This window comes from Aphelocoma coerulescens (genome assembly GCF_041296385.1).
Source record: "Aphelocoma coerulescens isolate FSJ_1873_10779 chromosome Z unlocalized genomic scaffold, UR_Acoe_1.0 ChrZ, whole genome shotgun sequence".
Classification (NCBI taxonomy): Eukaryota; Metazoa; Chordata; class Aves; order Passeriformes; family Corvidae; genus Aphelocoma; species Aphelocoma coerulescens.
Genome location: NW_027184085.1, coordinates 23,239,832 through 23,256,159, shown reverse-complemented (window position 1 = coordinate 23,256,159; position 16,328 = coordinate 23,239,832). Strand labels below are relative to the sequence as shown.

Genomic DNA, 16,328 nt, shown 5'->3' with positions numbered 1-16,328 from the left:
AAAGTGCTTTTGCACAGTTTCAAAGATTATATAAACCTGAAAAGCTCCCAGAAGAAGCTGCAGCATTTTCTCCCATCCACTCTTTCCCAATGTTGGGACATTGCTACTGTAAATTACCAAGGTTTCAAATGCTAATTTGTAACACAATTCTCACTGGGTGAATGGGTTCCCTGTTAGCCTAGAATGCAGAAGGAGGACCTTCCACACACCAATAACAAGCACTGAAAATGTACATCAGGCATGTTAGTCTGGATTTAGCTGGCCAGCCAGTTACTTGGTTTCATTCTCACTATTCAATTAAAAGAATCTACAGCATGAGAAATAAACTTCTTTGGCTGGGAAATTTTGGGGTTGTTTTCAGGCAGTCATGTTACAATGACCACAAATAGCCATAATAAACATTCAGGGTAGTAAAACTGCTCAAACTATGTGCCATTTTGACTTGCCGTTTCTTACAAGAAAGAACACACACAAAACACTACAGAAGAACAGTCAGACATGACTGCTCCTTTCAAGATGGTGTTAATAAGAAGACTCACAAGAAGAGTGGGACAAAAAAATAAACCTTCTAAAAGTAAAACTGAACACTAGTAATGTGGTATTTCTCTAAAAACATCTTGGATATACATCATGCTGTAAGTTTTGTTTAATTCTTTGAATATTTAAAGAAAACAGCGAGCCTGCTGCTGCCAAGGAGACTTCCAATAAACACTACTTTTGCCTTCCAGGAGCAAAAAATTACCCTCCCCTGCCAAGAACTTACCATAACTGGAAACTGGCTGTCTGGGTAGAATCACAGAAGTCAATACCCATTGTAGCAGTAAGGGATCCTCCAGGCTCAAGGCACTCTGCATGAAGAGATTTTTAACACGTCAAGTACCCACGCAAGGCAACAGAAGACCTCAGGTGCAACTCCCCAAACTTCACATAATTATAACCCCCAAAAACCTCTGTAAGAAAAAATCCAATAGTTGTAGTTTTATTACAAGTAGGTACCACCCAAATGTCACGCATGTGTAAGTGTCCTGAATCCCATCTCTCACCCAGTTAATGCACATGAAACGTTGCCATTTCAGTCTTACAGCCCCACCAACTAAATAAGGCTTTGTATCAGAAAAGCAAGGAAAATTATTTATAGAAAAAATATTGAAGTGACATCCTTTTAATTGTGTATAGATCCAGCACTGAGATTTCATTTTCAATAACAGTGGTTTGCAGATTTAGTTAGTAAATAGCAAAACACAACAAATATTAATAAATTCTTAATTAATACACACAGTAATGGAAAATAAGTTGAATTAAAACTATTTCATAATTACTGTGGTTTACTCATCTCTCAATATTCCACTTGCATTAGTTGGAAGGGAGAAGAAAGAGTATGAACACTAAATGGAAGATCACTCTGCGCCACACAAGCAGTGCAGACTGAGACACTCTTGACAGTGTATCAAGAGACATACTCAGATTCTCAGCCAAATCACTACACTGTTTCCTTAATGTTGTAGAGATAAAGCTTTCTTTAAAGGCTTTTCCTTGTAAGCTCTTTACATAAAAGAAGCACTGAAGTAGACTTTGTCTTCTCAAGATTACAACAAAGAGCTGCAAGCACAGTTAAAAGAGAGGAATTCAAATAAAAAGGATTGGGCAGGCAGAAAAATGTCTGATTTGCAGATTATTCATAATGTATCTGATACTTTTCAGGAACTGAAAGTAGACAGCTGCTACATGACAAAATGTATCAAAATTTAACTAAATCCAGGTTAAGTTTGTAAAAATACAGAAAACATGGAGTTGATGCCGCTGGCAAAGTCTAAACTAACACTAGGAAGTGAATATAAAACAAAGTATTCCAATGAGTCTGTGTAAAGCATTGAAAGATCACAGGTTACAGCTCAAATACAGAATAAACTTTACCAAAGTCTTTGAGTTTAATGTTTCCAAAGGGACTTTCAAACACACTTAGCAACAAGAAAATGTTGTGCACAGGGACTCGGGTGAAATAATTTGAACCATTTCTACTGGAAGAATCAGGACAATTGCCAACAGTAATTTCAGTGACTGAGGCAAAACTAGACTTACACTCCAGTAGGAATACCTGTCTATACTGACACTTCTCCTATTTGGTCTGCTGGGTAAATTATAGGACATGTTTTCCAAATGCTGAAAACATAAAATGTAGTAGGAACAGGGTATATAGGCTTAGTTCTGGATAAAGTGACAAAGAATACAGAAAATTTGCATTCTAGCAAGAAAAATAACATTTTTGGAAGAACTACAGATCATGGATAGCTTATTTCTGCAGAAGAAACCAACAGCTTTCCAGAACAGATACCACAATGTCTTTCTTCGGGAAATAAATACCTGGAAGGGTAGGATTGTTTTGCAGAGCTCAAGGAACCTGAAGGGGATAATTTATTAATTCCACCTTTTTTTCCCCATATTTTTATGGGAGACAAGTGAATGCTACTTTTAATTGACTGTTATTGTGGGTATGGTATCTCCTGATCTGATTTATAGTATTACTAGATCTCTACTTGTAAGCCTTTGTGCTTTATTTCTTCAAATGTTTACAGGCAGGGATATAAAATAAAGCAAAACTAACTTGACTTCATAATTCTGAGCTGGACTTATTTTGAGGAATAAGCACAAAGTTCACTTAAATAAAAATTAATAGAGTTTTAAAAGTAATTGCCTTGATAAAGTATGTATCATTATCAAGATGCAAACTATTATTATTATTATTATTATTAATTTTAACTCTGAAATAAACTATAGCATGGACAATTGTTTCTGTAGCTATTTGATGTAAATCTGTATAATCTTTTAAATGTTAAAAAAAAAGTATTTCAATAGCTTAGAGCCATTTAATACAAAGAGCTTAGCTACTTACAACGAACTCTTTATTTCACTATTGTGTTTTAAGAACATGTTCCTGTATTCTTCTACTGTGATACATATTCACATAATAATGTAGATCATTGAAGGAGAAGAATTTGTATTATGAAACAGAAACACTTGCTCCTTCCGACTACACCACAATATCCTAAAATAAAGAGCTGCTGAGAAAAGAAAGCAGGTTGTGTACACAAGCACTACTTTTGAAAAAAACTTGCTGTGATCTGTTTTCTTTCTCGGGTTTTATACTCTTGTCCACGAACAGAAATTTAGCCAAAAACCATCCTGATCAGAAGACAGAAAGTAAAACTAGGTCAGGTCTGACTATACACTGCTTTTTATCTTGTCTAAGCAGACATACTCTGTGGAACTATGGTACATACAAGATAAATTAAAATGTACACTTCCACTTTACTGCCATAAGATGACATGGGAAAAAATGACAGTGTTCCGAGCCACTGATATAAATAATACATCTACAGATTTATTTAAAACTTGGTAAGAAAATAATTGTGAATATAAAAGTCAGAACCTCATTCTTAATAGTAGCCCATAATAGCCAGTCTAGACTAAGACAGTAGGAGAATCAAAGTTTGTAGGGATGCAGAAAGATTTTATCCCTTCAAGTGGATAGTTGCATGAGTGAGTGTGTGTGTGTATACCTAACCCCCATCTGCCACACACACATATATGAGTATACATGTAACTATGCAAAACCACTTTCCTGTATTTGAAATTCTGCTGAAGATTACCATAAAGATTTTGTAACATAGGATATGGTTACCTATTGGGTTAAACTCATGCATCCTCATGCCTGGAGGTAACTTCTTCTCCCCAATGTGAATATTCTCGATCTTCTGATCAGTTGTGTTTGTTACTGTCACTTGCACAGGTACCATATGATCACCAAAAATGCCTGGCTGTCTTGAGAAGTGATAATGAGCTGCTAATCCTTTCCCACTCATTCGATGAAGCAGTTCATGTGTTTTTGTTGGCACTGAGACTTGCGTAGCCACCTGTTAAGTACAACACAACAGCTGGCAAATGCTGCAAGTCAAGAACAGTAAAAACGACAACTGAATATTGCACTTTTCACTCAGCTAGAGCACCTGCTTTCGAGTTGGAATTTTAGTGAACATAAACATGTAAGGACATATTCAAATGCATAAACAAATTGCAGTAATAGATACTAGATAACAGAGCCTAAAACATTTCTGGTGCTGAAAATAACTTTGTTGTATCCATCTCACTTTCCACTATAAATCTGTTTTCAAATTTTTTAGCTTTACAGTTAGCTATTAAATTATAGATTTTTTTAAGAGTTACAGTTAAATAGTTACATTTTTTCCAAAAAGAAACATTCTGTGCATCAGAACCCAAGGGTATTCCCAAGCTCATTGTGTAATGTGAAACATAGTGAGAAATTGTCTTCTGTTTCTCTTGTTAAAACCACAAAAAATGTTGCCTAACAATTACACTGGTGAAGTAGTAAAAACATAGTTATATAGAGCAGAAGGATGCTGACACTTTAAAAATAGTCTTGCCGCTAAAAGCAATAAGAGAAATCCCAAGGATGCTTGGGTCCATTCTATCCAGCAGAAATAGAATGAAAGAAAAACATTCAGTGTGCAAACAAATTCCCAGACACTACTGACAAGGAAATCATGAGCTCAAAAGTACAAAAGTCAGGCATATGCAGAAACATGCAGACAAGTGAATTTGAATTCTTTACACAAGTTTTAAGGAAAGATTAGGGTTACTTTAAATTATATTTATAAAAAAATGACCTGTGACATCACATGACCAGATTTACAGCTAATGCAAAATTAATGGAAAAGGTGTAATTTGTATGGACCTTCACAGTTACTGAAAATTCAAAACATCTTTGAATAGAAGTCCCAAACTTTCACAGATTAATAGTCTGCTTAGTTTTCTAGAAATATAACTGACAAGGTCAAACTCTCAAAAAAACCTCAGCTGTCATGAAATAATGAAGGAAGTACTTTGAATAATGAATATCTTATTGGTACACAGAAAGAGACAATAACAGTAAGAGGTTACTAGCAGTCAAATTAGCATGTTAGTTAAACCATTGCTCAAGTAATGAACAAAATTAAAGTCTTAAGAGGGAATTTAAACCTTATTTTTAATTTTAAGCTTAGCCTCTAACTTTGAATATTTAATTCAATTTGAACAGGACATGCATAATAGAAGAATTATTTCATGAAATGGTTCTCCCATTTTACATTAACAAGTTTAGGATATATGTTTAATTCATGTTAACACAAGTATTTTGAAGTACACTAGCTTCTTTGTGTTAACTTATGGCTGGCTTTATTAATTAATTAATAGTAATCAGAAGTCCACCATGTAGATACACAGAATCATAGAACCATTAAGGCTGGAAAAGACCTCTAAGATCTGTGTCCAACTGTAAAGCCAGCCCTGCCATCTTCAGTAAACCATGTTCCCAGGTGTCACACTCACATGCTTTCTGAAGACTCCCAAGAATTCTGCCACTTCCCTGGACAACCTGTTCCAATGGTTGATAATTCTTTCAGTGAAGAAATTTTTTCATAATACCCAACCTAAACCTACCCTGGCACAACTTGAAGCCATTTCCTCTTGTTCTGTTATTTACCTGGGAGATGAGGCCAACCCCCACCTGGCTACACCCTCCTTTCAGGCACTTGTAGAGTGTGAGGTCACTCCTGAGCCTCCTTTTCTCCAGGCTAAAAACCCCCAGCTCCCTCAGCTGTTCCTCATAGTATGCTCCAAAGTCTTCACCAGCTCCATGTCCCTTCTCTGGACTCGCTCCAGCAACAGAACAACCCTCTTGAACTACGGGGCCCAAAACTGGACACAGGCTTTGAGATGTGGCCTCACCAGTGGTGACCTGACCAGTGCTGAGTACAGGGGGACAGTCCCTGCCCTGGTCCTGCTGGCCACACTGTTGCTGATCCAGGCCAGGATGCCATTGGCCTTCTTGGCCACCTGGGCACACCCTGGCTCATGTTCAGTCACTGTCACCAGCACCCCCAGGTCCTTTTCCTGTGGGCCCTTTCCAGCCACTCTGCCCCAGCCTGTGGCACTGCCTGGGGTTGTTGTGACCCAAGGGCAGGACCTGGCACTGGGCCTTGTTGAACCTCACACCACTGGCCTCAGCCTTTTTGGACCTTTGCCTTTTACAAACCTGTGCTGGCTGGGCCAGATCCCCTGGTTGTCCTGCATGTGCTGCGTGATGGCACCCAGGATGAGCTGCTCCAAAATGAATACACATAGAGAAAAGAACTCTCACTATACTTAAATTGTAGCACCAATTCAAGTTTTACTGAATCCTTTCTGTGATTTCTAGAGATTTTCATCCATGCCCCCCTTCAGCATTACTTCTTGTTTCAGTAATAATTTCATTTGTGAGCCCATTCACTTCTATTTCCAACTTCATACTATACATAGCAACAAAAACACAAAGGACACTCAGAATAATGACAATATGTTTAAGTCATCTTTCTTCCTACAGAACATTAATTTTCACTTGCATTTAATGTGGCAGTACTAGAAATAAAACATATGTATGTTGAACAAAGCAATTTAATTCTGGAAAATAGGGGTTTTCAAAGCCTTGCCTTGCCTTGCTAGCAAGGATTTTGAGCTGACAGAGGCTGATGTGACTGTAATGTGATGTATTTAACAGCGGTATCAGTCTGGTAAACAGTTTTTTGTTTTAATCCCAAAATTTTTTATGCAGTTGCAAAAAAACCCATGGGGCAGATACCTGCAATCACTCTGGGGTTAAAGTAAAACCACACAGAGTTAACAGAACAAGAACCATCTACTAACCAGGAGATAATCTCCTACAAATCTTACACAGCATATGTTTAAATAATAGAAGTCGTTGGTGTACCTTTGGATGGTTTATGAAAATAACCAATCAATTCTGCAGACACAACATTATTTCTAAAGGAAATCTATGTGACTCATGATGCCTGCAGATACACAGAGACAAACCACACATATTTTATCAGTTTATTACAGTAAGCAAATAAGCGTGGAATGAGAGTGCACATAACTGTCTACTTAACGCTTACTGAAACATTTATAAGAGCTGTTATCTCCCTAATAACAGACAGACAGTGTGCAATTTTAGAGAGGAGAAAAGCTTCATATTTTTTAACACTTCACTAAAAAGTAACTGAAGAGTGTAAAATGAAAAATACTCTGTGCAGTTAGCTGGTAATGGACCATATTATCAACTCAAGTTAGATTTATAGGATACAAACTAGTCACTAATAGTTATTTTATGACAGAGCGTGTCTGCTTTTTGGGGTTTAGACTATTAAGATTGAACTTGCAAAACTTTTTTTTATACAGCTGTTTAGAAAGACAGTAAAAAAAATTAAAATATTGACTGTCCTCCCACCCCATTTTGACTGAAAGCAACCACATGTAGGGACTCCACAGTAATACCGTATAGTTACACTGCCTTGGTACCAGTCAGACTGGCCAAAAGGCTGACTGCACATGTTGAAAGATAATTCATCACCCTCAAAGAACTGCAAGTATTTTTAAACTAGTTCTTGTATAAGAACAAGAGCAACATTAGGATTCTGCCCCCCTGCCCCCCACTTTTAATCATGGGGAAAAAATGTGAAAAGTGTAAGATCATGATAGTAGTAGTTCTGGCTTTTCTTATCGCAACTGAGCTGACTAGTCACAAACCACAGAATCCTCCCAATAAGAACATGTTTCCTTTTGCAAGCTCAGTAAGTCCTTATTAATTAAGCTTACATCAATACAAAAAACTGTTTTCCATTATTATTTAAAATAAGAAGCACTACATGGCTTATTAAACCTACTACAGAAAACAGAGGCGGACATACACTCCTGTACAAAGTACCATAGAATCACCACAGAATCAGAATGGTTTGGGCTGGGAGGGACCTTAAAGAAGCATTGTTATTACCAATACTTCTATTACTGCAGACACAAAATTCTATTTGTTTTCTTTTGTATTTGTTCCTTAGTTTAAAAATCCTGCAATAATGAACACAGATTAATTCTTGATCCTAATTCATAAATATATATATATTTGGATAAAACATGTTATTGGAAAAAAATATTTGCTTCTAAGGATGATGAAAATTATAATTCTATTCCTCTAATTTACATCCTGTTAAAGCAAACTACATCATTTAATCTAAGTAATCCTCCTACTGGCAATATCCATGACATAATCCAAGAATTACCTACTGAGCTGTGCGAGCTATAATCTCTCTCACACTCATGGTGAGGCTATGCTCCAGTAACTCTGCAACAGCTAAGAGGAGAAGGGCTATCACATAGCACAGCCACATTTACGTGATCTTTCAACTGAAGCAATGAGAGCACCTTAACTATAATTTTATACTATTATAAGAAAGATGGAAAATCAGAAAAATAAAATTCAACTACTGGCAGGAAACATGATCTTTTGCACAATTAATAGTTATATATTACTCACAGTCCCAAGGCAATGTCTCCCTTTTACAGCTCTTACAAAAATAACTAATATTTCATAAAAAGGTAAAATAAAATGCAAGCAAAGAATGTCAGCATCCTAGTCTGCATTATTTCAAAAGGCTGTTGGAAATACCAACGTTACAGCACCCCTAAATCACAATACTCTGGATTGCCAAAGTAATGATAGAATCCCTCCGACAGGGAGGAAGGAAACCAAAGAAGGAAGCTAGCTCCTATTATGTACAATCTAAGAAAAGCAACTGGATACCATCATTCAATTTGGGCTAATTTATCTAGACATACAGACACTCAAGGACATTATGCTGAATTCTGGAAAACATTTTCCACCAAAGGTATGTTTAGCTGCTCTACATCTACTAAATACCTTCTAAAAGCCATGTCTGCTAGGAACGCCTTCAATTTCTAATACATCCTAACTCCCTTCTTTTTGCATTGTCACCAACTTTTAGGCTCTACACTTCCCTTAATTATTAACATGTCAATGAGGCTAATTGAAAATTACCATATTAATGATTGTACCTTTAAACTGTCAGTGATTTTAGACAATTTCAGACATTAGAATATGAGTTTCAAAAATTCTTACTTGATTTTGATATTGATAAATACTTTTTTCTCCAAAACCTTGCAAGGAAAATAAAAACCAAAAGAAATAAAACCCCAAACTGCTCAAATAGCTTCACTGATTTTTAAATCATCCAGAGATGAATCTCATGCAAAAAGACCACTTTTATTATGCTGCCCATAGTCTGCCTCTGTAAAGCTGCCAAAATTGTTTCTCTGCCTTTTTTTTTTATTGTAATATTTGTATGGTCTCAAATCACCCTTTCAAGAAGAATCATGTGCTCATTGAATGGCTCGGGTTGGAATGGACCATAAAGATATCAAGTTTTAACACCCCTGCCATGGGTAGCACACCCTTCACTAGACCAGGTTGCTCAGAGCTCCATCCAACCTGGCCTTGAACACTGCCAGGGATGGAGTATTCACAGCTTGACTGGACAACCTGCTCAGCACCCTCACAGAACAGAATTTCTTCCCAATACCTAATCTAAACCTGCCCTCTTTCAGTTTGAATCCATCCCCCTTATCCTGTCACTACATGCTCTTGTAAAAAGTCCCTCTCCATCTTTCTGGTAGGCTGCCTTCAGGTACCAGAAGGCTGCAATTAAGTCACTCCAAAGCTCTCCCTTTTCCAACGTTTCCTCATAGGTGAGGTATTCCATTCCCCTCTATTCCTCTTGTTGGCCTCCTCTGGACTTGCTCCAACATCTCCATGTCCTTCCTGTGCTGGGACCCCAGAGCTGGATGCAGCACTGCAGGTGGGGTCTCAGCAGAGCAGGGCAGAGGGGCAGAATCCCCTCCCTGGCCCTGCTGGCCCTGCTGCTTTGGATGCAGCCCAGGACACGTTTGGCTCTCTGGGCTGTGAGTGCCCATGGCTGGGTCATGTCCAGCCTCTCACCCACCAGCACCCCCAAGTCCTTCTGGGCAGGGCTGCTCTGATCTGTCCATCCCCCAGCCTGGGCTGATACCAGGGTTGCTCTGACCCAGGTGCAGCACCTTGCACTTTGCCTTGGTAAACTTAATGAGATTCCCACGAGCTCCCTCCTAGAACTTGTCCATGTGCCTCTGGCATTCTGTTCCTCAGGTGTAGCAACCGTACCACTTCACTTCATGTCATCTGCAAATTTGCAGAGGGTGCATTTGATCCCTTTGTCTATGTCATTAATTAAGCTATTAAATAACACTAGTCCCTGAGGGACACCACTTTGTCACTGATGTCCATCAGGACTCTCAGACACTGAACACCACCCTCTGGATGTGGCCATCCAAACACTTTCTTACCCATCTAACATTCCACTCATCAAATCCATCTCTCCAATTAGATAGACGGGGAAGCAAAACAGGGAGAGCAGGAGGGCAGGATGAAGAGGGCCCAAAAAGGCAGGGGAATTCCACTTGTTCCCTTATCCCATTTCACCCCTGGATCCCATCTGATCCCCACACTGCACTTCATCCCAGTCTGCCCCCTTGTGATGGTATTTCCATTACCCCAGCCTCCTCCCCTTATCCCAACTTCTCCCACTTGTGGTGAACTGCGTCAAAAGCTTTACAGAAGTCCAGAAAAATGACATCTGAAACCCTTCCCCTGTCCACATAAGCATCACTCCATCATAGAAAGCCACTAGCTTCGTCAGACAGGATTTGCCATTCCTGCAACCATGATGGCTGTTCCAAACCACCTTCCCATCCCCCACATGCCTTAGCACAGCCTCCAGGAGGATCTGTTCCATCATCTTCCCAGGCACAGAGGTGAGGCTGACAGGTCAGTAGTTCCCAGGGTCTTCATTTTGTCTCTTCTTGAAGATGGATCCATGTTTTCCATTTTCCAGTCACCTGGGACTTGCCCTGACTGCCATGACTTTTCAAATGTCATGGAGAGTGGGTTGGCAACTACATCAGGACTCTGGGATGCATCTCCTTCAGGTTCCTCAGGTGGTCACACACTTCTCTTACAGCAGGAGGGACTTTGCTCTACCAGTCCTCACCCTGTTATCCATCCAGTCAAGAGGTGTGGGAAGAGTTTCCCATCGAAGACTGAGACAAAAGCTGTTAAGCACTCAGCCTTCTCTTTGTTAACAGTTTTCCAGTGTTAGTTTATCAGAGAGGGTACTCCTCCTTCTTTGACCTTCCTTTCCTAGTTAACATACCTTTAGAAGCCCTTCCCATTATTCTTTGTGTCCCTTGCCAGCTTCAGTTCCAGTTTTGTTGTCTTGGCCTTCCTCATCCCCTCCTTACACAGCTGTGCTTCATCTATAAACAGTTCCTAGGTCACTTGTCCCAGTTTCCACTGCCTGTGCATTTGCTTCTTTCCCTCAATTTTCACCAGCAAGTTCCTACTCAGCCATGCCTGTCTCTTGCCCTCCATGTCTGATTCCTCGCTCCTGGGGATTGCCAGCTCTTACACTCTATGGCAGAGTTCCTTAAAGATCTGCCAGCTCTCTTCTACTCCCTTGTCCCTGAGGGCAGTCTGTCAAGGGATCCCACTGACTAGGTTCCCAAAGGACTGGAAGCTGCTTTCCTAAAGTTCAAGAGCCAACTTTTACTCCTTACCCAACCCCTATCCCTCAGGACTGCACACTCCACCAGGGCATGATCCCTGCTGCCCAGGCTGCCTCCAATCTTCGTGTCCCAGTTAGCTCACTGGCACTGGTGACCAACAGATCCTGGAGCACATTCCCTCTGGCAGGGCTGTCTATCACCTGGTCAGAAAGTTATCCTCCACGCATTCCAGGAGTCTCCTGGATTGCCTACAGCCCTCTGAGCTACTTTCCCAACAGCTGCTGGGGTGGCTGAGTTCCCCCCGCAGGACAAGACCCTGCGGGCACAACACCTCCTGTGGCTGGAGCCAAGGTTTTGTCAGTGGCCTGCCCTTGGTCAGGTGGCTGTAGCCGACCCCAGCCACAAGATTCCCTTTGTAGCCTCGGTCTCTGGCTCCTACCCACAGGCTTTCCACCTCCTCACAGATATAAGCTGTGGACCTAGGGATGATCAAAATCTTCCGTAATACTGAATTATCCATTTTTAAATACTTTTATACCCCTTAGATTTTTCTATGGTTTTCTTAAAACAGAATCAACTAGAGAGAATTGCAGTTACTCTATATCAATAAAAAGTATTGCTCTTTGAGCATAAAAATGACTATATGATAAAAAGGAACCAGAATTGGGCCTTAATGTGGAGTTCATGAACAGCAGAAAACTCCAGTAATTCCATACCAGACTAATCAAGAACTTTCAAAATGGAGTGTGCACCTGTTCTGTGTAACTGGGGGCCAGTGAGACAGCTTGCATTTTGCATAAATAATAGAGCCTAAAGCTTTGTATTACAATAACACCTGGTTTTATTTGAGATTTGGCATCTTTGCCTTTTTCTTCTGCTGAGCATAATGAATCACATGAATAATCCAATGAAAATATTAGTAAAATCTTTTAAAACAGCACATAAGAAAGAAGTTCAGTAGCAACAAAATGGGAATATTCCCATGATTAAGTTAGAGTTTTTAAACACACATAAAAAAAGGGCTAAAGCTAGTCACATAATTACCTTGGTATAATTACATACAAACCTTGGTATAAATTCAGAAGTATACATTCTCCCCCAGAAGGTCTGCTTCATTAGATCATTAGAGGACTACAAAAAGGGCTTTAGGAGATACCAAGGAAAAATTTTTTTGCAATAATACTAAAAGAAAATTCCTGCACTTAAACTGGTGAAATTCACATTTGTGCATGGGAGACCCCAAAATTTTCTATCCTTTTGTCCCTTGTATGCTTCTATGAGGTGAAAAGCAGATGGTCTGGTGGCTGATGCATATGTGAAACTTTCATGAAGCAGCATGAAACACTTAGTCATTAGGTGTCATTTTCAAGGAAAAGGCACTCTCCCAATACAAAACCAAGTAATTTACTTCAATTCTGTGATTCCATTCTTCCACTGACCACTAAACTGCAAAGTCTGAGGACTGCACTTTGGGACATGGTTTAGCGGTGGCCTCGGCAGTGTTAGGTTTGCAGCTGGACTCAATGATCTTTTTCAACCTCAATGATTCTTTGATTCTATGATTACCTGTAGTAGTTTAGGAGTTAGAAAAACAGAGTAAGGTGTCAGCCTCACCTTGCATCCTAATTATGAATTTGAAATAGTGGACATTGCTGAGAGGGATTAATATAGATTTTGGCATTGAGTCTAAATGACTTCAAAGAAGTTCCTACAAATGGTTTCTAGTATATTATTTTGATTTTTGGCACACAGCCAGCACTCTGGAGACCTCTAAAGTGAAAACATACTGAACTCTACTGGCCATAACGTATAATCTTACAGTTAGGTTTATACTGTAACAACTCCTGCATATTGGTTCCTTTCAACAGAAACATCTAGCTCAAATTTTTCCCCAGAAAAGGAAATCAGGTGTCAGGATAACTGTATAATATAATCAAAACACTTCTACACAGTATTACCCACAAGTCAATGTGCATTCTGCCTTCACTACACTATATTTGCAATCTACTACAGGTATTTATGAATGCCAAAATGTAAATTACATCTTTGCCACCTTCGTACAACTATATCTGAATCTCATTCACTACATTGTTGTTGAAGAATGCAACATGTTATTTTGGCTTTTATCAGGATGATCCTAATGCACAGTAGACCCCTCACAAGGACAAAAACCTGAAATAAGCATTGAACTCACTGCACATAGACATCTGCATCAGCAGTTTCTCAATGCAGAAGAATCTGTGTGTACCACACTACATCTCTGTGTGTACCACACTTCATCTCTTATACACGATACTGATGTGCCAATTTTCTTCAAGTTTTATTTAATTACACGCATAATATTTTAACCTAAACAAATCCATAATCCTTAGACTGCAAAAAATTACAGCTGACCTGAGGCCATGCTAACATATAGTTTTTCTGTGTTTTGTTTTCCTTAAGCTTTGTTTTTCATCCTTAAAAAGCATGAAAAAAAATCATGCACTACAATTAGTAGTCTGTTAAGCAATGAAGAGATTTATTTGTAACAAATTACTTTAAGTTCATTTGTTTAAATTTAAAAGCACATTTCTATTTTTTTGACTCAGAAACAAAATCTGTGGTGTCAAATGACATATTCATCCTTCATAAGGACCTTTATTCTCACACTTGTAAGAAGAAACACCACTTGATCCCATCCACACTGCTCAGAGCAATGCAAGCAACACCAAGGACAGCATGCTGCAGTCAAAAACCTCACCCTACAGATGTCTCTAATGAAGGCTCCACTGTATGTACACAGACACTGAACGCATCCAGTAGCTGTGGCCATGGTTAAGACCCTTAACTATGTTGATGACTGATAGCAAATTAGGTAGGTAACTTTTTCTCATCTACTTTTGAAATTATCTTGGTACTGCTAATGTAGAGTATTACTGCTACTATTGTCTAAGACTGCCACAGATTGTTAGCTTACTGAGCATAAATGCAGAAGCAGGAAGACTGTAACAATGACCTTTTATTAAAATTTAGTCCATTTTAAAACATCTTTTAGTACACAAATGTATTTCATAGTAGTTCAAATTTATGATTCACGTAGCAAGCATACATTCTAATGCTGCTGGTGTTACAAAGATCCTTCAGTGTAAACATTAGAATGATTTTTGTACATTTTTTCATAAAACATTCCAAAGTAATAATAGTAAAGTTTTACACAAACCTCCTTTCTTACAAATGTGCCTTTCCCCCATTCTTCTGTCATCTTCAAATCAAGAACATAGATGCCAGAGACTAGAAACAACAAGCAACACTTGCAACCATATAAAGATGGAAATGTTTCTTAACCCAAGTGAACAAAAGTTAAAAATGAAAATTTTTATCAACTGCACAGAAACCAATATTAAGTACTAACATTCTAGAACTACTTTTTTAGTCTTAGTATGCCAAGGCCCTGTTCACGAAGCCATTAGGAGAAAAGCATGTAAAAATAAGGGGGAAGTCTGGACTAAAGCAAGCTTTTAAAAACTCATCTCTCTGATGACACAGTGTTTAATCATAGCGCTGTTCAACAGCCTTTTAAAGAGTCTTCTTTCTGTCTCTCCAATAGTCTCCAGAGTCTATGGCACAAGAGGGCTGAAAACATTTCCAAATCATTCTGATTTGAGAACACAATGGCACATTGCTTACCAAGCTTTTTAAAAACAATTTCAACACGCTTGGAGGTGCATAATGGAGGGTATCCCCTTCCTGCAACTGTTAGCAAGAACTTTTAGAGCACATTAAAATGCATCTGCATTGACATAATTTGAAAGATTCCAAGTCACCCTATTTTAACAACTGCAATGTCCTTGAATTTACTAACCCTGTACTGCTACCCTACAAGTCATGTGGCAACATACTACTAGTGCACAACAGGGAAGATATGGCCTAGCAGCAGTAACATCTCTCCACTGGTGGAGTTAGCCCCATGCTTAGCTTTTACTTTCAATGACCCAATATTTATTTTTTTGAAAAAGTTTTATTCTTAACATTTTTGGACAAAAATCTCAGTATTATAATTTGAACACCAGGTGCTTCATTCCATGTCATGGTGACTCTTCAAGTAAAAGTGACAAGATGCAGTCCTACATGCATCAACCAAAACCTGGTTATTTACTTTTTCAGGTATGCCAATCTAAAAGAAATTCAAAATTTCAGAGATCAAGACATTTTATTAGTTAAAAAGCATTTACTTCTATTTGCATCTATATTTAACAAGTAGAATTTAATTTCAAGGCTTACAGACTCTCTGGATAGTTAAATATATGTGGAACTGGAATGGCATGATTTAAAATGATAAAGAACCCCTATGGTTTTTGAGAGTCATTCTCCAGTACAAAAATTCAAAGCTATAATCAGTCATTTAAAAAAGCCCACACACAATTCATAGATGCAGATGAAGGAAGGAGGCTTCTAAAGAATATTTGGTATAATAGCAGGAGTCTTTGAATGCAGAGACAATGAGAAGTTGTATTTTTAATAATTTCCACCGAAAAGCTCAAAGTTTTTCCTTCCTATTCTGATGTATAGTCCTCAAAATACTCATCATAATCTCACAATGCTGTCCTGCAGATGAAGTGTAAGAAGTGTTAACATTGGAAAACTCAGTTTTCTATGTTTATCAATTTTATGTATGATACAGGGAAATTGAAATATTATAACTTGCTGAACAGCTATTGCATAGACAGTTTAAAAAATAGTTCTTTCTGCACGCTTCAAAAAAGTAATGTGTGAGGCATACAGTTGTAATAAAGCTGAATTGACTATTACGTATATTTAATGTGGGTTACATAAACTTATACTGACAGCATTCTAGGTGACATATAAATTCACAT

At 38.5% G+C, this 16,328-nt stretch overlaps 1 protein-coding gene across 1 annotated transcript in view; it reads right to left on the bottom strand.

Annotated features, from left to right (window-relative positions):
• Window positions 1-16,328, bottom strand: part of AP3B1 (adaptor related protein complex 3 subunit beta 1) — a 154,960-nt gene that overhangs the window by 26,833 nt on the left and 111,799 nt on the right. The window contains exons 23-24 of the mRNA XM_069001009.1: window positions 3,680-3,911; window positions 764-848 (exon numbers count right to left, since the gene is read on the bottom strand). Of these exons, the coding sequence (XP_068857110.1) occupies window positions 764-848; window positions 3,680-3,911 (317 nt within the window). The remainder of the gene's footprint in view (window positions 1-763; window positions 849-3,679; window positions 3,912-16,328) is intronic.